At 61.4% G+C, this 20,883-nt stretch overlaps 2 protein-coding genes across 7 annotated transcripts; both read left to right on the top strand.

Moving 5' to 3' along the window:
• The first annotated feature begins 281 nt into the window (after positions 1-281).
• Positions 282-12,844, top strand: VAV1 (vav guanine nucleotide exchange factor 1). Of its 2 annotated transcripts, XM_080571657.1 has the most exons (27): positions 284-1,838; positions 2,520-2,636; positions 2,744-2,802; positions 2,894-2,959; positions 3,482-3,590; positions 3,695-3,784; positions 4,269-4,337; positions 4,711-4,817; positions 5,484-5,580; positions 6,176-6,271; positions 6,619-6,687; positions 6,952-7,038; positions 7,275-7,360; positions 7,748-7,880; positions 8,303-8,412; positions 8,525-8,626; positions 9,082-9,179; positions 9,679-9,701; positions 9,812-9,857; positions 9,967-10,103; positions 10,659-10,724; positions 10,931-10,962; positions 11,378-11,494; positions 11,588-11,675; positions 11,773-11,887; positions 12,351-12,499; positions 12,604-12,844. In XM_080571657.1, exons 1-27 carry the CDS (start codon positions 1,635-1,637, stop codon positions 12,655-12,657), a joined length of 2,526 nt encoding a protein of 841 aa, XP_080427783.1. In that variant the 5' UTR covers positions 284-1,634; the 3' UTR covers positions 12,658-12,844. The 2 variants fall into 2 exon arrangements, with proteins under 2 accessions (XP_080427784.1, XP_080427783.1); XM_080571658.1 differs by lacking the exon at positions 6,619-6,687 and having other exon boundaries at positions 282-1,838.
• On the top strand, positions 12,835-20,839 carry ADGRE1 (adhesion G protein-coupled receptor E1; the record flags this gene model as incomplete). Of its 5 annotated transcripts, none has more annotated exons than XM_080571668.1 (16): positions 12,835-13,438; positions 14,738-14,791; positions 14,907-15,056; positions 15,189-15,244; positions 15,444-15,524; positions 15,857-16,007; positions 16,222-16,329; positions 16,419-16,585; positions 17,662-17,829; positions 17,939-18,139; positions 18,764-18,999; positions 19,178-19,244; positions 19,669-19,760; positions 19,876-20,044; positions 20,137-20,232; positions 20,369-20,839. In XM_080571668.1, 16 exons carry the CDS (start codon positions 12,835-12,837, stop codon positions 20,420-20,422), a joined length of 2,454 nt encoding a protein of 817 aa, XP_080427794.1. In that variant the 3' UTR covers positions 20,423-20,839. The 5 variants fall into 5 exon arrangements, 4 of the variants coding, with proteins under 4 accessions (XP_080427794.1, XP_080427795.1, XP_080427792.1 ...); XM_080571669.1 differs by having other exon boundaries at positions 19,879-20,044; XM_080571666.1 differs by lacking the exon at positions 20,369-20,839 and having other exon boundaries at positions 20,137-20,357.
• Between the last annotated feature and the right edge of the window lie 44 nt (positions 20,840-20,883).

Raw genomic sequence — 20,883 nt, forward strand, 5'->3', positions numbered from 1 at the left:
GTCACCACCCCGGTGTCACTCACACCAGCACCCCACGGACAGTGGGGGGGTCACCCCACGCACAGCAGGGGGGGGGGGGGGTCCACCTGGGTGGGGGGCTGGAGCTGGGGGGGAGGCTGAGATGTGGGAGTCACCCCCGTGGGGGACATAAGGGTAGGGAAGGACACCCGGTCACCCATGTGTGTGCCCCCCCCCCCCCCAAAAAGGGAGGAGCTGCCGGGAGGCCCGGCTCCTTCCTCATTTCGGGGAAGGCGGCTGGCGGGGGGCCACGGCCCTTGCGACACTGCTAAGGGGAGGGATGGGGGGGGGGAACAGGGAGGACACGGGGCACAACGGGGAGTGGGGGGTCCTGGGTCACCGTCCCAGGACACCTGGGGCCCTGGGGGTCTTGGGTCACTGTCCCTGGGCACCTGGGTCCCTGGGACACCTGGGTCATCATCCCCAAGCACCTGGAGCCCTGGGGGTCCTGGGTCACAGTCCCCAGGCACCTGGGGGTCCTGGGGGTCCTGGGTCACCGTCCCCGGCCACCTGGGGGTCCTGGGTCACTGTCCCTGGCCACCTGGGTCCCTTGGGGCCCTCATGGAACAGGACAGGTCACCATGTCCAACACCTGGGTCCCCATGGACCAGGACCAGGCCACTGCCCCATCCAGCTGGGCCCCCCGGGCCCCCTCAATCTCCAGGCGTGCCGGTGGGGCCCCCCGGGGACCCAAGGGTGCTAGTTCCTCCCCAGCCTGACATCCGGGCACCTGCTCCCACCATCCCCCGCGGCCCCCCGGGGCGCAGGCGCAGCACCCCGCTCCGACGGCTTCCGGCCCCCCGCAATCCCAAGGCCTCGGTCGGGCCCCGCCACCTCTCTTCCCCCAGGCGGGGGGTCCCCGAGGCCACCGGACCCCCACCCACCACCACCACCCCGAGACGCGGGAGCGGAGGGGGAAGGAACGCGTCCCCTCCCGGACGTGGTGGCAGCGGTAGGAAGACGAAGGTTGCCGCCTGCTCCTCCCCACGGCCGCGCCGCGGGGCCCCGGCGCCATCATCTCCTCCCCAGGCGTGGGCGTCCTGGGGGGGCAAGGACCCCCCACTGCCGTGGGCTCCTCTCCAGAATTGGTCCCACCCGGATCCCATCGCCATCGGCTCCTCTCCAGAAGGGGTTGCACCCCAGAACCTCATCTTTGCTGCTGCTCCTGCCCAAAAGAGGTCCCACCAGGACCTCATCTTCATCGCCTCCTCCCCAGAATTGGTCCCACCAGGATCCCATCTCCATCAGCTCCTCCCTAGAAGTGATCACACCTGGACCTCAACTGTAGTAGCTCCTCCCCAGACGTGACCCCACCTGGATCTACCTCCATCGGCTCCTCCCCAGAATTGGTCCCACCAGGACCCACCTCCATCGCCTCCACCCCAGACCACCCCAGGACCCACCTCCACCCCAGACGTGACCCCACCAGGACCCACCTCCATCGGTTCCTCCCAGACGTGACCCCACCAGGACCCACCTCCATCGGTTCCTCCCAGACGTGACCCCATCAGGACCCACCTCCACCCCAGACGTGACCCCACCAGGACCCACCTCCATCTCGTCCACCGCAGACGTGGTCCCACCAGGACCCCCCCTCGCTGGCCCCCTCCAGCACCATGGAAGCGTGGCGGCAGTGCGCCCGCTGGCTGGTGGCGGCGCGGGTGCTCCCCGCGGGCCACCGGGCCAGCAGCCCCGGGGGACAGGTGTGGGACCTGGCGCAGGCCCTGCGGGATGGGGTGCTGCTCTGCCACCTCCTCAACGCTCTCCTGCCCCGCGCCGTGCCCCCCCGGGACATCTGCCCCCGCCCTCAGATGTCACAGGTGGGACCAGGGGCAAGAAACCACCGGGAGGGTGGGAAATAGGGAGTGGGGACAGAATTGCCCTAGGGAGGGGCGGTTGGGGGGTGATTGCCCCAGGGTGGGGGTATTGGGGTGCTGGGGCCAATGGGGATGATGGGGACAGTGACAACGATAGGGCTGGTGTGAACGGAAGTGACAGTGATGGTGGTGGTGGGGGTGATGGTGACAATGGGGTTGATGGTGACAATGGGGTTGATGGGGACAATAGGGGTGATGGGGACAATAGGGGTGATGGGGACAGTGGAGGCGACTATGACAATGGGGGTGGTGGTGACAATGGGGATGATGGTGACTGGAGGTAACTATGACAATGGGAGTGATGGTGACAGTGGGGGTGATGGTGACAATGGGGGTGATGATGACGGTGGAGGTGATGTGGACAACGAGGGTGATGTTGATGGTGACAGTGACCATCGGGGTGAGAATGACCATGGCCACAACAATGAGGTTGCTGGCCGTGGCCATGGCCATGGCACCAATGAGGGTGACAGTGACAATGCTGGTGACCGTAACGATGATGGCGATAATGGCGTAGCAGTGACAAAATGCTGCCGAAAATGTTCTGGGGGGCAATGGCGAGGATGGGGGTGACCGTGGGGGTGGCGGTGACAATGGGGGTGACGGTGATGTGTGACCCCGCAGTTTCTGTGCCTGAGGAACATCCGCACCTTCCTGACTGCCTGCGCCGACAAGTTCGGGCTCCCCAAGCATCGCCTCTTCGGCGCCTTCGACCTCTTCGACGTCCAGGACTTCGGCAAGGTGGGGGCATTGGGGACACGCCTGGGGACCCCCAGGTGCCCAGCCGTCTCCCCCCCCCTTGTGACCCGGCCACCACCACCTCCCCGGTGACTCATCCTTGTCCCCAGGTGATCGACACCCTCTCCACACTGTCCTGGACCCCCATTGCCCAGAGCAAAGGCTTCACGTGAGTGCAGGAGACCCTCCGCCCAGGACCCCCAACCCTGGGGGGGGGCAGTCCCCATGGGACTCATATTGTGTGTCCCCCCCCTCCCCAGGCCCTTCCCCACCGAGGACTGCGTTGGGGACGACGACATCTACAGCGGCCTCTCAGACCTCATTGAGTGAGTGGGGCAGGTTGGGGGGGGATTGGGGGGCCTTTGGGGGTCATTAGGGGGGTATCGGGGGTCATTAGGGGGGTATTAAGGGAGGGTGGGGAATGTTAAGGGGTCTTAGGGGCTTTTAGGGGCTCCAGGGGGGTATTAAGGGGGGCTGGGAGGTCGTGGGGGCTTTGGGGTGTATTCAAGGTGCGTTTGGGGGGGTATTGGTGTGTCCTTGGGGGCTCAGGGCGTGCTTTGGGGTCCTTCGGGAATTATTGGGGCAATTTAGGGGTGGTTTGGGGGCCTCCAGAATATCTGGGGGTTCTTGATTGAGACCCAGAGATTCCTGGGGTACCTTGGGGGGGTACCTTGGGGGGGTACTTTGGGGGCTCCAGGGTACTTGGATAGGGTCTGGGGGTACTCTCGGGGTAACCCATGCGTACCCAGAGGTATTTGGGGTGGTTTCCAGGGTTATGTGGGTGGGGGGTCCCGGCAGATATTTGGGGGTATTTGGGGCGCGGGAGGTACCGGGCTGTCCCCACGCAGTGACACGGCGGAGGAGGACGACGACCTCTACGACTGCGTGGAGGCCGAAAAGGACGACGGCGACGAGATCTACGAGGACCTGATGCGGGTGGAGGCCCCCCCGGCCACCGTGAGTGTCCCCCCCCCCGGGTGCCTGGGACCGCCCCCCCCGGGCTTGCTGCCAGGTGTCTGGGTGTCATCGTGCCCCCCCCCACGTCCCGCTGTCCCCTGCAGAAGGTGGAGGTGGACCGGAGGCTGTGCTGCCTCCAGGAGCTGCGGCAGACGGAGGAGAGGTACACGGAGACCCTGGAGTCCATCTGCCAGGTGGGAGGGGGACATGGGGGGGGTGTGGGGGAGGGGGGGTGCATGGGGGGGGCGTGGGGGACATGGAGGGGCATGGGGGTATGGGGACATACAGGAGGACGCAGGGAGTATGGAGGACATGGGGGGGGCACGGGGGAATATGGGGACATGGGGACATAAAAGGATGGGGGAATATGGAGACATGGGGGGGACATGGGGACATTTGGGGGGGACATGGGGGAATGTGGGGATGGGGGTGGAAATTAGGGGAACATGGGGACATTTGGGGAGGGACACGGGGACATTTGGGGGAGACACTGGGAAACGGGGGGGTATGGACCACTTGGGGACACAAGGGGACACGGCGGGACACATGGGGGACACGGAAGCAGACGGTTACACAGGGGATGGGACACGGGGACGGGAACAAGGGGGCGCTAGGACAGGTTTCCCCAGCGCCCCCAGTCCCCCCTTCCAGTGCTCCCAGTAACCCCAGTGCCCACAGCACTTCCTGCGGCCGCTGCGGCACTTCCTGCAGCCCCAAGACCTCGAGAGCATCTTCATCAACATCGAGGTGACCCCAGTAACCCTTCCCAGTCCTCCCAGTGACCCTCCAGTGCTCCCAGAAATTGCAGTGACCCTCAGTAGCCCTTCCCAGTCTTCTCAGTTACCCCTCCCCATGCTCCAAGTAACTGCATTAACCCCCATTTCCCACTCCCAGTACTCCCAGTAACCCCACCCAGTGCTCCCATTAGGTGCAGTAACCCCCAGCAGCCCCTCCCAGTGCTCCCAGTAACAGCCCAGTTCTCCCAATTACCCCTTCTAGTACTCCCAGTTACCCCTCCCAGTGCTCCCAGTAACTCCCCCTCCCCCCAGTAACCACAGCTGGGGGGTCCCAAAGGGGGGGGGGGGGGGCCATTTTGGCACTGACCCCCCCATCTGCGCAGGAGCTGCTGCAGCTGCACCGGCTCTTCCTGGGGGAGCTGCGGGGGGCAGTGGGGGGGCCCGGAGGGGGCCGCGGGCTGCCCCCCCTCTTCCTCGCCTACAAGGAGAGGTGAGGGGCTGGGGGGAGGGGGCTCCTGGGGGTTTTGGGGTGTCTGAGAGGGTCCTGGGGGAGTAATGGGGGGTTCAGAGGGCATTGGGGAGTCCGGGGGGGGGGGGTCCTGGGGGTCAATGGGGGGTCCTGAGAGCATTGGGGGGGGTCCTGGGGGAGGGTCCTGGGGGGCAATGGGGGGCCTGGGGTGCATTGGGGGGTCCTGGGAGGGTCCTGGGGGGTAATGGGGGGTTCTGAGGGCATTGGGGGGTCCGGGGGGAGGTTCTGGGGGAAAATGGGGGGTCTGGGGGGCATTGGGGGGGTCCTGGGGGCATTGGGGGGTCCTTGGGGAATAGGGAGCCCACCTTGGGTCCAATCCCACTCACTTCGGGTTCATTCCCGCCTGTTTTGGGTCTGATTTCAGGTCCAGCATCAGGCCCATTTTGTGTCTAATTCCACCCATTTAGGGTCCAATTTCAGGTCCATTTTTGGCCCAGTTCTGCTCATTTGGGGTCTGATTTCAAGCCCGATTTCGGCTTCATCATGGTTCCCCTTTGGGTCCAATCTCCCCCATTTTGGGTCCAACTCCATCCATTTCGTTTCCGACTCAGGGTCAGGTGTCAGCCGGGTTCTGGCTACATTTTGGGTGGGTTTTGGGGTGAATTTGGCCACTTTTGGGACCGGCAGGTTCCTGCTCTACGGCCGCTACTGCAGCCAGGTGGAGGCGGCCGCCCGGCGCCTGGACCAGCTGGCAGCCGGCACCGACCTCCGCATGAAGCTGCAGGTGGGTGTGAATGCCGCCCCCGACCCCCCCACCCCTCACTCCTGACCCCTCCCAGGACCTGGCTGACCCCCCCACCCCACCCCAGAACCCCGTCTATCTCCATACAGCCCTGTGTCCCCCCACGGCACCAGGATCCCCTCCTCTTGGGACCCCCCCAATCCCTCAAGACCCCTGTGACTCCCCCCCTCCAGTCCCCTCTGAGCCCCCCTCCCATCCCTCTGAGCCCCCCCATCTCCCCCCATTACCCCTCAGACTCCCCCAGGCCCCCCATGACCCCCGTGTCCCCCATCCCTTGTGACCCCCAATAACCCCATGTGACACCCCCCCCCAGCCCCTCTTGACCCCTTCCCCCCCCACACACTACCCCCCCTTGAACCCCTGACACACCATAACGCAGTTCCCTGGGACCCCCACGACCCCCTTTGAGCCCCCCCCAACCTCTAACCCCCCCCCCTTGATCCCCCAGACCTCCCTATGTTCCCCCATCAACCCCTGTGACCCCCCCCCCCCATGGTTCCCTGGCCACCCCATGGCCACCCCCAGACCCTCTGTGACCCCTCACGACCCCGTGACACCCCCGTGCCCCCCCCCCCAGGAGTGCTCACAGCGAGCCAACAACGGGCGCTTCTCCCTGCGGGACCTGCTGATGGTGCCGATGCAGCGGGTGCTCAAGTACCACCTCCTGCTGCAGGTCTGCTCGTTGAGGACACCCCCGGGGCCCCAAGGGACACCTGGGTCCTTCGGGGGACACCTGGGTCTCTTGGGGATGGAAGTGTCTCTTGGGGTGGGGGACACCTGGGGACCCAAGGGACACCCAGGTCCTTCAGGGGACACCTGGGTCCCTTGGGGATCGAAGGGTCCCTTGGGGTGGGGGACACCTGGGTCCCTTGGGGTACATCTGGATCACTTGGGGGGGGCGGGTACACCTGGGTCCCATCCAGGGGGACACCTGGGTCCCCTGGGGGCACAGCCGAGTCCCTTGGGGTGGGTGGGACACCTGTGACCCAGCCCTGTCCCCCCCCCACCCCGTCCCTTTAGGAGCTGGTGAAGCTGACGCCGGAGCCGGCCGAGAGGGAGAGGCTGCGGGCGGCCCTGGATGCCATGAGGGTGGGGGCCGGGGGCCACTGCGGGGGTCCTGGGAGGGTGAAGGGGGGGTATTGAGGGATCCTGGGGGGTCTGGGGGGGTCCTGGGGGGTCTGGGCAATCCTGGGAGGTCCTGGGGAGGGGTCTCAAGGGGGTTCTGGGGGCTCTTGGAGAGGTTCTGGGGGGGGTCTTGGGGTGCGAGGGGCTCCTGGGGGAATATCAGGGATCTTGGAGGGGGGTCTTGGAGGTCCCTGGGGGTCTGGGAGTATCTGACTTGTGCCCCCCCAGGACCTGGCGCAGTGCGTGAACGAGGTCAAACGGGACAACGAGACCCTGAAGCAGCTCACCAGCGTCCAGCTCTGCCTCCACAACATGGTGGGGACCCCCCCTGGCCCCCCCGACCCCCCTCCCAGCACCCCCTGACCCCCCTATGGCACCCCCAAATTCTCCTGGTGCCCCCCCCCCTTGTACCCCAGACCCTCCTGGTCCCTCTGCGCGTTCAGTTTTGCCTCCACGATGTGGTGGGGCCTCCCCCCGGGATCCCAGACCCTTCTGGCACCCCTGGGCCCCCCCCTTGCCCCCAGTGATGTCCCCTCCGGTGTCCCCCCCAGCCGCAGTCCCTGGCGCAGTTCGGGCGCCCCAAGATCGATGGGGAGCTGAAGGTGTCCAGCACCGAGCGGCGCTCCAAGGTGGACAGGTAGGACGGGGCACGGGGACACCTATAGGAGCATCGTAGGGACACCATGGGGACACCAACAGGGATGTCATGGGAACACCACAGGGACATGGGGACACCACCAGGACACCTTGGGGACACCCATGAGGATATGGGGACTCTGTGAGGTCACTGCAGGGACACCACTAGGACATCACAGGAACATCATGGGGACACCATGGGGACATCAGGACAGCACAGGGACACAATGGGAACATCAGAAAACAGGGACACTAACGAGGACACCCTGGGGTCACCCTTGTGCCCAGAGCAGGGGACAGAACAGGAGCCACTGCGCAGCAGGGGGGGGACATCCTGGGGCATGAGGGGCTCTGGGGGACCCCGTGCCACCCCTGTCCCCGTCCCCAGGTATGGCTTCCTCCTGGACAAGGCCCTGATCATCTGCAAGCGCCGGGGGGACTCCTACGAGGCCAAAGAAGTTGTGGACCTGCAGAGCCACCAACTGCGGGATGGTGGCCTTGGTCCCCGTGACGGCAAGAAGGTACCATGAGACCCAGGTGTCCCAAACTCGGGTGTCCGGGTCCTTGGTGGCCCCACGCATCCACGTCTGCTGGACTCAAGTGTCCAGGTCCTCAGTGGATCTGTTGGAGCCCAGTGGCCCCAGGTGTCTGGTCCTTGGTGGCCCCAGATGTCTTCTTGCCAAGGTGTCTGGGTCTGTTGAACCCCAAAATCTGGGACCCTACAGGACCCGAGTGTCCGTGTCTGGGGGACCAAGAGTTCAGGTCCTTGGTGGGCCCAAGTCCCCAAGGAAGGAACCTCGGTGTCCTCCCAGAGAACCCAAGCACCCCGGTCTGGTGGCCCCAAGTGCCCAGACCTTGGTGGCCCCAAGTGCCCTGGTCTGGTGACCCCAGGCACCTGGGGTCAGTGAAGCCGGGCACCGATGGCCTCCACCCATGCCCACAGTGGACCCACACCTTCCTGCTCATCGACACGGCCGGGCTGCAGGGCTACGAGCTCTTCTTCAAGACACGTGAGCTGAAGAAGAAGTGGCTGGAGCAGTTCGAGATGGCCCTGTAGGTGCCCCCACACCTTGGGATGGGGGAACCTGCACCACCAGGGGGTCTGGTGGCCTCGAGGGGCACAGATTTGCCCCACTAGACCCAAGTCCCCCCCATTTCTCGCCAGCTCCAACATCTTCCCTGAGCACGCGCTGGCTGATGGGCATGACTTCCAGATGTTCTCCTTCGAGGACACCACATCCTGCAAGGCCTGCCAGATGTTGCTGAGGTGGGAGATCAGAATCATGTCCTCGGATCCCTCCATGGACAGGCTGGTGTGGGAAACGGTGGGGGTGGGGGGCTCTGAGGAAAGGGAAGGCCCCGGGGAGGCGGTTGGAAGTGGGGTGAGGTCTTCATGGGTCAAGGCCCAGGTGGGTCAAGCCCAAGGTGAGTCAAGGCCTGGGTGGGTCTAGCCCTGGGTGGGCCAAGGCCAAGGTCAAGCCTTGGGTGGTTCAAGCCTGGTTGAGCCGAAGCCACAGTGGGTGAAGACCACGGTGGGTTGCTTCTGGTTGGGTCAATGCCAATGTTGGCCAAGGACCTGGTGGGTCAAGGATTGGCTGCCTCCAAGGCCAAGGTGGGTCCAGGACTGGGCCAAGCCCGGGTGGGTGAGGTTGGTGGGGCCAAGGGGTGTCCCCATGAGCTGACTGTGTCCCTGTGTCCCCCCGTGTCCCGGTGGCCCCCCAGGGGCACGTTCTACCAGGGGTACCGCTGCAGCCGGTGCCGGGCCCCCGCGCACAAGGAGTGTCTGGGGCGGCTGGGGACCTGCGGCAGGGGCGGCGCTGGTGAGAAGCATTATGGGATAGTGGGGGATTCATGGGATGGGGGAGCGGGGCGTTATGGGATGGGGGAGCGGGGCGTTATGGGATGGGGGAGCGGGGTGTTATGGGATGGGGGAGCGGGGCGTTATGGGATGGGGGAGCGGGATGTTATAGGACAGGGGAGCGGGATGTTATAGGACAGGGGAGCGGGATGTTATAGGACAGGGGAGCGGGATGCTGTGGGATGGGGGATGCAGGATGCTGTGGGGTGAGGGAGCCAGACATCACAGGATGGGGAGGGGGGCACTGTGGGATACAACATGGCCAAGGTGGAGCAGGACATTGCGGGATAAACAGATGACCTGGGGTGGAGGAGGGCCTTATGGGAGCCCAGGTGGAGCTAGGCATTGTGGAGTACCCTAATGAGGACCACCACCCCCAGGAACCTAATTAGCACCGAGCATTAACCAGGGCAGGAGTTAACTACCCCCCACTAACGAGCAATTCCTCTTCTCTGTCCCAGATTCGAGCTCTGGCACTAGGAAGGTAACAGTAAAATGGGGGAAAATGGGCTGAAATGCCCCAGATTTGGGAGTGGGGAGGTCCTGGTGGTGCCGTCACCCTCTGGAGCTCATCAGGATCTCACTGGTCCCCAGAACAAGTCACAGCGACCGGGTCCTGAGAAGAAACGGGGAGACCTGGGTGAGTCCAACCTTGGGGGTGTCTTGGACATCTGGGTCTTCGTGTTTGGGGGTCGAGGGGGGTGTCCATCCCCCCCCCCCCACGTCATCATGTGCCGTCCTTCCCCCAGGGCTGCCCAAGATGGAGGCGAACCAGCACTATGGCGGGGTGCCCCCACCACCGGGGGCCATGGGTCCTGCCCTGCGGCTCAGCCCTGGGGACATCGTGGAGGTCACCGTGGCCGAGGCCGAGCAGCTCTGGTGGCAGGTGGGAAGCCTCTGGGGACAGGGCCACCACGGTGGGGACAGACCCCGATGGTCACAGTGGGGATGGACCTCTGCTATGGGGACAGATCCCCCATGGCCACGGTGAAGATGGACCCCAATGACCATGGCAGGAAGGACCCCAAAGGTGGGGACAGACCCCACCATGGCCATAGTGGGGAGGGACCTCTAGGAGGGGCTGGGGCAGCCCCCCAAATCCATGCTGGATCCACGTGGTGAAGTCAGAGCCTCCTGCATCCACCGTGAGCCAGACTAGATCCCAATGATGAGCTGGGGAGCTGTGCTTGGACTGGATGCTTATGGGGTTGGGCACGACCCCGCACCACTAGGATGACCCCCCACCATGGCTCTGGACACCCACAGCTGTGCTGAACCCCCCACCATGGGGTTGGACCTTCATGGCCAGGGTGGACCCCTGCGATGGAGATAACCCAGGCTCCCACAGCCATCCCAGACCCCCACAACGGGGACAGACCCTGTTATGGGGCCAGGGGACCCCCATGGCCCCCACCCCAGCACCATGGTCCTTTGTCCCCAGGGCAGGAACGTGGTCAACGGTGACGTGGGCTGGTTCCCCTGTGCCGCTGTCAGACCCTTCATCTGCGTGAGTACAGGGACACCAAAGCCCCCTGAGATACCCCAAAATGGCTCCAAGGAGCCCCAGGGGTTGGGCACTGTGAGGATACCCCCAAAATTTTGGGGGTGTCTTGGTATTTGGAAGGGGAGGGAGATATGGGATATGGGGGGGGGGCTCGGGGGAGTCACCCTCTGTCCCCCTCTTTGACCCCCATCTCTGCCTCTTTCCCACAGACGCCGCTGCCGGATCTCTCAGTCTACCTCTGGTCGGTGTCGGGGTCCCCTAAATCCTCCTCTGGAGGCCCCATAAATCCCCCAGACCACCCCAAATCCTCCCCTGGGACCTCCATAGGCCCCAGACTCCCCCACCCCAAATCCTCACCAAGGAACACCCCACAGCCCCTGGCACCCCATGAATCTTCCCCAGGGGCACCCCATCCTTCCTGGGGTCACCCTATAGCCTCTACCCCCCCGCCAGATCCCTTCTTGGGGTCCTTCATCCCTCCTGCAGCCACCCCCCTGGGTCATCCTGTCTCCCCCAAACCCCCCCTTGATGCCTCCATCCTTTATGAAAGCCCCCAAATCCTTCCTCAGGGTTGTCCCATAGCCCCCAGATCACCCCAGGAAGGTGGGGAGGGTGCTGGTTTGGGGGCTCAGGACCCCCATCCTGTCCCACCCCAGGTACGCGGGCCCCATGGAGCGGGGGGAAGCCGAGCAGATCCTGACACCCCGCTCGGATGGCGCCTTCCTGGTGCGGCAGCGGGTGAAGGACGCCGGTGAATTTGCCATCAGTATCAAGTAGGGGCTGGGGACACCCCCGGGGACCACCCCTGGGGTTGGGGGGGAGACAGGAGGATCGCCAGCTCAGCCCCCCCATGTCTCTACATCCAGGTACCGCACAGAGGTGAAGCACATCAAGGTGATGACGGCGGAGGGGCTCTACCGCCTCACCGAGAAGAAGGCCTTCAAGGGGCTGGTGGTGGGTGTTGGAGCCCCCCGCACCCCAACTCCGGTGCCTGGGGGACCCCCGTTGGGGCTGGGGGCTTGTGGTGACCCCTTGACTGTGTCGTCTGCAGGAACTGGTGGAGTTCTACCAGCGCAATTCACTCAAAGATTGCTTCAAGGCGCTCGACACGGCCCTGCTGGTGCCCTTCAAGGAACCTGAGAGCCGGGCTGGCCCCTGGCCACCCGGTAGGACCTGGGGTGTGGGTTGGGGCGGAGGTGGTGGCAGTGGGATGGAGGTGGTGGGCTCGTGGTGGTGGGATGGACATGGTCAGGTCCCCCATGGTGCTGGAATGGACGTGGTGGTGGGATGGACATGGGGGTGGTGGTGGTGGTGGTGGGATGGACGTGGTGGCTTCTTTCCCGTACCAACGTCCTCAGGTCGATGGGGAGGAATGGCCAAAGAGAGACAAGTTATTGGGTCTTGGTGGGGGGCTATGGGTGAGGTCACAGGGGCACGCTGAAGGGGGCAGTTGTGTCACGGGGACAGTTGTGTCATGAGGACACCTCAAGGGTGATGGCCAAGGGTTGGCTTGAGAGAACGGCCATGGGACAGCCAAGGGGGGACAAATGACCAGGAGAGCCAGGTGGTGGCGGGGACTTGGCCAGGGGGTGGCCGGGGGGTTCTCACCATCGTCCCCGTCCCCCCCAGGGGCCGTGCGCAGCTTCGGCTCGGCCAAGGCCCGCTACGACTTCTGCGCCCGGGACCGGACGGAGCTGACGTTGCGCGAGGGCGATGTAATCCGCGTCCTCAGCAAGAAAGGCCACCCAGGCTGGTGGAAAGGCGAGATCTATGGGCGGGTACGGCCCCTTCCCCCCCCCCACTCCCAGGACCCCCTCCGGGACCCCCCCTCAGGGACCCCTCCGAGGTCCTCACCCCCCTCCTTGTGTCCTTCCTCCCCCAGGTCGGCTGGTTCCCCGCAAACTACGTGGAGGAGGATTACTCGGAGTACTGCTGACCACAGGATCCCCCAGTCCTGTCCCCAACCTCATGTCCCCCACCCCAGTCCCCTGTGTCCTGTCGTGTCCCCTCCCCCCTCCCCCCCACCCCCGGAGGTCACTGCATCCCCCCCTGCCCCCCCCCCCTCCCCATTTAATTTATGCCTCTTCCTGCCCAGGAGGGGCAATAAACGAGGATGACGATGAGGATGTGGTTGTGGGGTCACAAGGATGTGCTTATGGGGTCGCTGTCACTAGGGAGGGACCCAGGCATCTGGGTAGGGTACAAGGATGTGGTTATGGGGTCACGAGGATGTGCTTATGGGGTCGCTGTCACTAGGGAGGGACCCAGGTATTATGGCAAGGATGAAGTTACGGGGTCGTTGTCACTAGGAAGGGACCCAGGCATCCGGGTAGGGGACAAGGATGTGGTTATGGGGTCAGGAGGATGTGGTTATGGAGTCACTGTCATCAGGAAGAGACTCGGGCATCCAGACAAGGACAAGGTTATGGGGTCACTGTCCCTGGGAGGGGACCCAAGTGTCCCACCAGGGACGAGGCCACCAGGACCCCAAGTGTCCAGGGGGGGGAGCCTCGTCACTGCCCTGAGGTGCCACGAGTGGCCTCGGGCCTCAGCCCGCAGCGAGGCGGGGGAATGGAAGGGGGAGGGAAGCGGTTTTGGGGCCGAACAGTGGTTTTGGGGCCGTCCAGTGCTGCTTCCGCTCTGCCACCAGTGCCGTGGTGCCACCGCGTCCCCGTCACTTGTCATGGGGTACCCCCACCTCGCCGCCTGCCTCTGGGGTGAGTCATATCCACCCCCTCCCCAACCCCGGTGTGGATTTGGGTTGAAACGGAGGGGAATAGGAAAAGGGGAAACTGAGGAAGGGGGAAGCAGGTCAGGGCTGTAGCAGGGAATGGTCCAAATTGAAATTGCAGCAAAATAGTTTTTTTTGAATCCTGTGAGGAGGCTGGAGGGGTGTCAGATACCAAATGGAGGGGTTTGCCCCCAAAACGGTGGCTTTGAACCTGGGAACGGACATGGTTGAACCCTAACGTGGGGTTTTGAGCCCTGAAAAAGGGGGCGGTGAGCTCTGATGCGGGTGGGATGACCTTAAAAAGTAAGGTTTTTAGCCCCAGTGGGTGGGTTGGAGCTCTGATGGGGAGAGATGAGCCCCAGAAGGAGGTTTACATCCCCCAAAAGAAAGGTTTGAGACCCAAAAGGGGATTTTGAGACCTGACTGGGGGGGGGGGGGGCAGGAAGGGTGTTCTTAACCCCAAAGGTAAGGGCTGAGTTGGGATGGGGAAGAATGAGGCTCACAAGGGGGTTTTGAGCCATGATGGGGGGGCATTTGGGCCCAGAGAGGGGGTGTTTGGTCCCAAAAGTAGGGATCGACACCCCCAAAAGAAGAGTTTGAGACCCAAAAGAGGGGGGTGAGATGGGCGGGGGAGAATGTGAGCCCAGAAAAGGGGATGTTTAGCCCCAAAATGGTAGGGCAGAGCTCATATGGGAAGGGTTGAGCCCCAAAAGGGGAGTGTTCAGCCCCAAAAAGGAGGTTTTGAGTCACGAAAGGAGGCGCTGAGCCCCAAAAAGGAGATTTTGGTTTGTGATAGGAAGTGTTGAGCCCCAAAAAGGGGGGTTTGAGCCCCAAAAAGGAGGTTTTAAGTCACGATAGGAAATCTTTGAGCTCCGAAAAGGAGGTTTTCATTTCTGAGGAGGGGGGGATGAGTCCCAAAATGCAGGGTTTGAGCCCTGATGAGGTGTTTGGACTCCCTAAATGGGGGGGTTGAGACACAAAAAGAAGGGTTTGAAATCCCAAAAGGGGGGTTGAGACTTGAGGGGGTATTTAGCCCCCAGAAGGGGGTTATTTAGCTCCCCCAAAAAAAGGGGAGGGGGGGGCAAAAAGAAAGGTTTGAGCCTCAAAAGGGAATTTTGAGCTCTAGTGAAGGGGGGCTGAGCCCCAAAAGTGGGGAGGGGGGGCATGCTTAGAAAAGGGGGATTTGGAGCTACCCAAAGGGGATTTTGAGCCCCCCAGATGAGTTGAGAGCCCTATGGGGGTGTCACAGAGCACTGACACCCCCCATAATTTCCCCCCCTTCCAGCACTGTGCTGCCTCCTGAGCCTCCTCCATGCCGCTGCCGGCACAGCGTCCACCCGTGAGTTACAGGGGGGGATGGGGGGGCTCAGACCCGGGTCCTCTCCCCATCCTTTTGGGGAGGGGGGGAGCTTGGGACCCACCCTCATTCCCCCTCCCCCCGATGTCCCCTGCAGTGCAGTGTGACACCCAGTCCTGCTCCGCCAGCAGCTGCTGCCTGGGGCTCCCTAGGACGAGTAGTAGGCAGCAGGGGGGGGGACGCTGGGTCTGCAGGTGCCCCCACGGCATGGTCCACACCGTCCAAAACTCCGCCGTCGTCTGCCAAGGTAACAGGGCAAACGCTTTCACCATTCCCCCCCTTTTTTATATTCCGTTTCCCCTTTTTTCACCCTTTCCCCGCCCCATAACCTCTTTTTTTTCCCCCATTTTCCCCAAACTGTGACCCCCTTGCCCTACAGAGGCCTGCAACGTCACCACCCAGGAGATTATCAGGGAACTCTGCAAGGAGAAGAAGGTGGGGTTTGGGTGGAAAAATAGAGGTTTGGGGCAAAAGAAGGGGGGCATGGATGAAGGGAGGGAGGGATGGATGGACAGACAGATGGAAGATTCTGGGGTTCCAGGGTGGGTGGTGAGGCAGGGAAGGACAGACAGAAGGACAGATGTCCGTGGGGTGCAGGTCAATGTCACTGTCCCCCCTGTGTGTCCCCCCCCAGAGCTCCCCGTTGTGCTCCCAGCTGTTGAACACCACCGAGGACCTGAAGGAAACCTGTGACACCACAAAAGAAGGGCTTCAGGTGACACGGGGGACAGCAGGCCTGTCCCAGTGTTCCTCCTGTTCCGGTGTCTGTCCCCATGTCCCTCCCGTCCTGGTGTCTGTCCCCTACACATGTCCATCCCCTACATGCCTCCATCCCCTACACGTGTCCATCCCCATGTCTGTCCTCCTACACACATCCATCCCCAACGGGCATTCATCCCCACGTCCATCCTCTACACGTGTTCATCCCCTACATGCCTCCAGCCCCGCCTCCAGCCCCCTACACACATCTATCCCCATGTCCGTCCTCCTCCGCACCTCCATCCCCTCCACACGCTCATCCCTGCGTGCCCCCCCCGTCCCCCCCAGGCTGTGCTGAGCCAGCTGCAGAACATGGTGATGAAGGAGCAGTGCAACCAGCGCGGAGCCATCGCCACCACGCAGCTGATGGAGAACATGGAGGCCATCGTGCTGCAGGCAGGCCGCGGAGGCATTCTGGAGCTGAACACCACCACCATACGTATGCCCCCCGTCCCCAGCACCCATGGGTGCCCCCGATGCTCCCCAAACCCCTGCAGCACCCCAAAAGCTTTTGGGGCATTGCAGTGCCCTGAGAGCCAGCTTGGCGTTTTGCTCGTACCCATTCCCTGGAGTCTGCAAGAGCACGGTGGTGCTCAGGGCAGGCAAAAGACCCCAAATGCCCCTTTTTTTTTTTTTTTTTTGCTCCAAATCAGAGGCCAAGACAAAGCTGGTGAATGGTAAGTGCAATACTTCAGGGTGGGAACTGGAGCTGAATGTGGACGAGGAGAAGCTGAACATCAACTGCCGCATGTTGCCAACAAGTATGGCCATTGCACGTGGGGGTGCGGGGGGAGACCAAGAAGCCTAAATTTGCTATTTGGGGGTGGTTTTGACCCATCTCTCCGGGCAGACACAGAAGCGGTGGCCTTCATCGTCTACAAGGGGTTGGGGGACTTGCTGAATAACATCACAGAGCTGCCCCAGTGGGTGCTCAACTCCCACGTAGTCGGCGGCACCGTGGGGCAAGTCAACATCACCTTCCCCGTCACCTTCGATATCACCCTGAAGCACCAAAAGGTGGGTGCTGGGGGGCCCTGGGGTGCTGCTGGGCAGGCGCTGGGTGGGGATTTTTACAAGTATTGCACGGCAGGACCTGTTGCAGCAGGGGCGTTGCAATGGTGCAAGTTTGGAGCGTGGCTTTGGTGCGGTTTGGTGTGAATTCAGGGTTGGTGCAGCCCCATCCTGGTGCAAATTCAGATCCGGCGTAAATTCAGGGCTGGTGTAAATCCCCAGCCCGGTGTGAATTTGGACTGTGTGCATCCCTGTCACAATGCAAACCTGGATCCAGCACAAATCCAGACTCGGTGCATCCCCATTCTGCTGCAAATCTGGACTCCGTGCAAATTTGGGTCAATGCATCCCCATCCTGGTGCAAATTTTGGGTTGGTGCATGCCCCTCCTGGTGCAAATTCAGACTCAGAGCATGTCCATCCCTATGCAAATCTGGATCCTTTGCCACTTTGGGTCTGTGCATCCCCACCCTGATGCAAATCTGTATTTCTTGCAAACTCACTTCAGTAAACACCGCCCTGGTGCAAACCCAGATCCAGCGCAAATTCCGGACCGGTGCATTCCTGTCCTGGTGCTAATTCGGATTTGGTGTGTCTCTTTCCTGGTGCAAATCTGCATGTGGTGCAAATCCTGATTTGGTGCGGCCCTGTCCCGGTATACAGTCAGACTTGGTGCATCCCCATCCTGGTGCAAATTCGGACCTGGTGCATCCCCATCCTGGTTCGAATCTGGGGTCGGTACATCCCTGTCCCAGTGCCAATTAGGATCCCATGCAGATCTGGGGCTGGTGCATCCCATCGTGGTACAAACCAGGATTCCATGCAGATTTGGGCTGGTGCATCCTCCTGGTGCAAACATTGCGTTTGGCGCATCCCGGTGCGAATTCAGATTTGTGCATCCTCACCCCAGAGCAAATCTGGGCTCGGTGCATCTCCCAAATTCAGATCTCGTGAAAATTCAGGGTTGGCGCATCCCCAAGCCAAGGCTCGGTGCATCCCTATCCCCGTTGGCACCCAAAGGTGGGAAGGGGCGACACCAACCCTATGCGGGGCTGAAACCTCGAGCGGCGTCATGCTCCGCAGATACCGCGGGAGGGTGAGGAGCTGCTCTGCGTGTCCTGGAAGCTGAACGGCTCCAAGGGGCAGTGGACTCCGGAGGGCTGCCTACGCGTAGGTGGGGACAACTCGAACTCCATCTGCGCCTGCAAACACTTCTCCACCTTTGCCGTGTTAATGAACAGAAAAAACGAGGTGAGGCCCTGCGTATTTCACGTGTGCCCACACCATTTCACATTCTCTCCTTGCCCAACAGTTGAGCTTGGATGGGACAGGCGTGATGTCATGCGTGATGTTACTGTAGATGCATGAGAACTATGCGCTGGACGTGGTGACCTACGTGGGGCTGTCGGTGTCGCTGCTCTGCCTCTTCCTCACCATTGTCACCTTCATCCTGTGCCGCTCGCTCTGGAGCATCAGTATCTCCCTCCACCTGCAGCTCAGCATCTGCCTCTTCATCGCTGACTTCCTCCTCCTCGTGGCCGAGCACCTCACCACCAAGGAGGTAAGGGCTCCCTGGGGTCTCCTTGGGGTCTCCTCAAGCATCTTTGGGTCTCCTTGGGGTCTTCTTGAGCATCTCAGGGTCTCCTTGAGCATCTCGGGGCATTCAAGGGTTCCTTGAGGTCTCCTTGAGCATCTTGGGGTCTCCCCAGGATCTCCTTGAGCATCTTGAGTTATGGTGTAAGAAAGGTTTGAAGAAGGTTTGGAGACCTGCGGTCCAACCCCATCTCAAAGCAGGTCCCACCAGTTGAGGTTCTTCTCGGTCCTTGGTCCCATTCTTGCTGTGGGTGGGTGAGAGCACCTGAATTAGGATAACTGAGGCTGAACAGGATGTTTGGAAGCCTCCAGATCACCCCTGAACTCAAAGCAGGTCCACCCAGTTGGGGTTCCTTGAGGCTGTTGGGTCCCTTCTTCCTCTGGGAGGGTGCAGCCGCTTGAATCACAGCCGAGCTTAGGATGGAGAAGACCTCTGGAAGTCTCTGGTCCACCCTGAACTCAAAGCCCTTGCGGTTCAAGGCCACAATGGGGCGTTTGGAACATCTCCGAGGGCTGGAGATGCCATCACCTCCCGTGGTGACACCAAAGGTCCTCCAAGAGCCAACCACAGCCTCGGTGTCCCCCCACTCAGCTGGCGTGCAAGATCATAGCCGGCTTCCTCCACTACTTCTTCCTCGCCTCCTTCGCCTGGATGTTCCTGGAGGGTTTGCACCTCTTCCTCACAGTCAGGAACTTGCGCGTCCTCAACTACATCAACGCCAACCGCTTCAAGCGCAGATACATCTACCCCGTGGGCTACGGCCTACCAGCCATCGTGGTGGCCACCTCCGCCGCCATCCACCCCAAAGGCTACGGCACCAAGCAGCAGTGAGTCCCACCTAGGCTTGGGGTCAACCAAAGGGGTGGGATCGGCAGAGAACACCGTGCATTTTGCTGGAATCTCCCCCAAAAAGGACGCCACGGCGTCTGGGCGTGGGTGTTTTCAACGCCACTGAAACCGCCCCGGGGCGGTCGGGGTGTTTTTTGCCTTTTTCTGCCCATTTAGCTGCTGGCTGAACACAGAGGGAGGCTTCATTTGGAGTTTCGTCGGCCCCGTCTGCGTCATCATCCTGGTGGGTGTTTTGCTGCAGAAAAGGGGAAAAATTGAGGGGAAAGAGAAAAATTTAGACATCTTTAAGGACAGTGTTAAGCCAATGTCCAATGAACCAGGTGCACCTGGTGGAGGTGGCACTGTGGTGTGTTAATGATGGGGTTTTGTATCATCGGCCCCTTTTCCAATCCAAATTCATGATCGTGCTCATGGTTCCTCCCCCACAGACCCTAAACTGAGCAACTTTTGAGATTTGCCTAAAAAGAGCAAGCTCACACATGTATTTAAGGGTGACATTATGTCCCGCAGGCTGCGTGTGCTCGGTGGAGGTCCCACCATGTAGCATTGGTGCTTTTTTATTTTTTCCTTACAGTTGACCCTTTTCCACCCCAAATTTCCAGGCCTATCTTGAGAAATTTAAATATATTTTTTTGCTTTCTGCACAGATTAATCTGACGTTTTTTCTCATCACCCTCTGGACGCTGCAGAAACGACTCTCCTCCCTCAACGCCGACGTCACGGCCATAAAAAACACCCGGTGGGTTTTTGCGCTGATGGAAAGCGTTGTTTGTTTGTTTTTTTCTTTTTTTAATTTGGAGGAAGAGCATTTGGGATGGTTTTGGGGAGAAAAACGAGGAAAATGGGTGTCCCAGCAGGCTGATGACATTCAAGGCACTGGCGCACGTCTGCATCCTGGGCTGCACGTGGGGTGTGGGCTTGCTGCAGGCGCCGGGGAGGGATGTGGTGGACTTTGTCTTCACCATCATCAACAGCCTCCAAGGAACCTTCATCTTCCTCGTGCACTGTGTCCTCAACCGGCAGGTACCGGGGCGGGGGGGGGGGAGGGGGCGGGCAGGTGGCGATCTGGGGGGGACAGGGGACACTGAGGACACGGCCACACATGCTGTCCGCAGGTGACGGAGCACTACCGGCGCTGGTTTCGGGTGCTGGGGCGGTCGCCGAAGCCCCAGGAGATGCCCACCACCGAGATGCGGATCACCTACGTCACGGTAAGGGTGCCCGGGCCCCCTCGCACCCCCTTCCTCAGGGTGTTCGGGGGGCTGGCGAGAAACTAACAGGGTCCCCGCTCCCTTTCGGACCCGTTTCTGCCTCATTTCACCCCAACTCGGGCCCTTTCTCCCCCAGGAAGGGGAAAGATCGCAGAGCCACAGTGCCGAGGGCTGCGCGTGGGAGAAGTGACAGTGGGGACGCACCGGACCGGCTCGCAACCAGCGTTTTTCAGCACATTCGGCCCATTTTTACCAGATTCCTGATCATCTCACCCATTTCCAGTGTGTTTTTTTTTTTCCCTCTGAACAGTGTTTTTGGAGTTCCCCCCCCACAAATCCAACCAATTTTCAGCACTTTCCCCAAGAAACAAGCCATTTTTAGCTTTTTCTCTCCCATTTTTAGCACTTGCCCCAAGAAACAAATCATTTTTAGCATTTTTTCCCCTTTTCTAGTATTTTCTCCCAAGAAACAAGCCATTTTTACCATTTTCTCTCCCATTTTTACCATTTTCTTTCTTGTTAAATTAACAAGTTTTTATTGAAAGCAGAAGCATATCTTTGTGCCAGTGCTACCACTGGTGGACTTTTCTCTGAAAACAGTCTGAAATGGCTAAAAAACAGTTTCATTTTCAGCCACAGGTCCCCTTCTTA

This window comes from Anser brachyrhynchus (genome assembly GCF_964034855.1).
Source record: "Anser brachyrhynchus genome assembly, chromosome: 35".
NCBI lineage: Eukaryota > Metazoa > Chordata > Aves > Anseriformes > Anatidae > Anser > Anser brachyrhynchus.

What these genes read in the sequence shown, in the direction of transcription:
- VAV1 (XM_080571657.1), top strand. Translation starts at nt 1,635, where the DNA reads ATGGAAGCGTGGCGGCAGTGCGCCCGCTGGCTGGTGGCGGCGCGGGTG. An exon ending in GCATCTTCATCAACATCGAG is followed by an intron (nt 4,338 to 4,710) that starts GTGACCCCAGTA and finishes CCATCTGCGCAG; the next exon opens with GAGCTGCTGCAGCTGCACCG. An exon ending in GAGCAGTTCGAGATGGCCCT is followed by an intron (nt 8,413 to 8,524) that starts GTAGGTGCCCCC and finishes ATTTCTCGCCAG; the next exon opens with CTCCAACATCTTCCCTGAGC.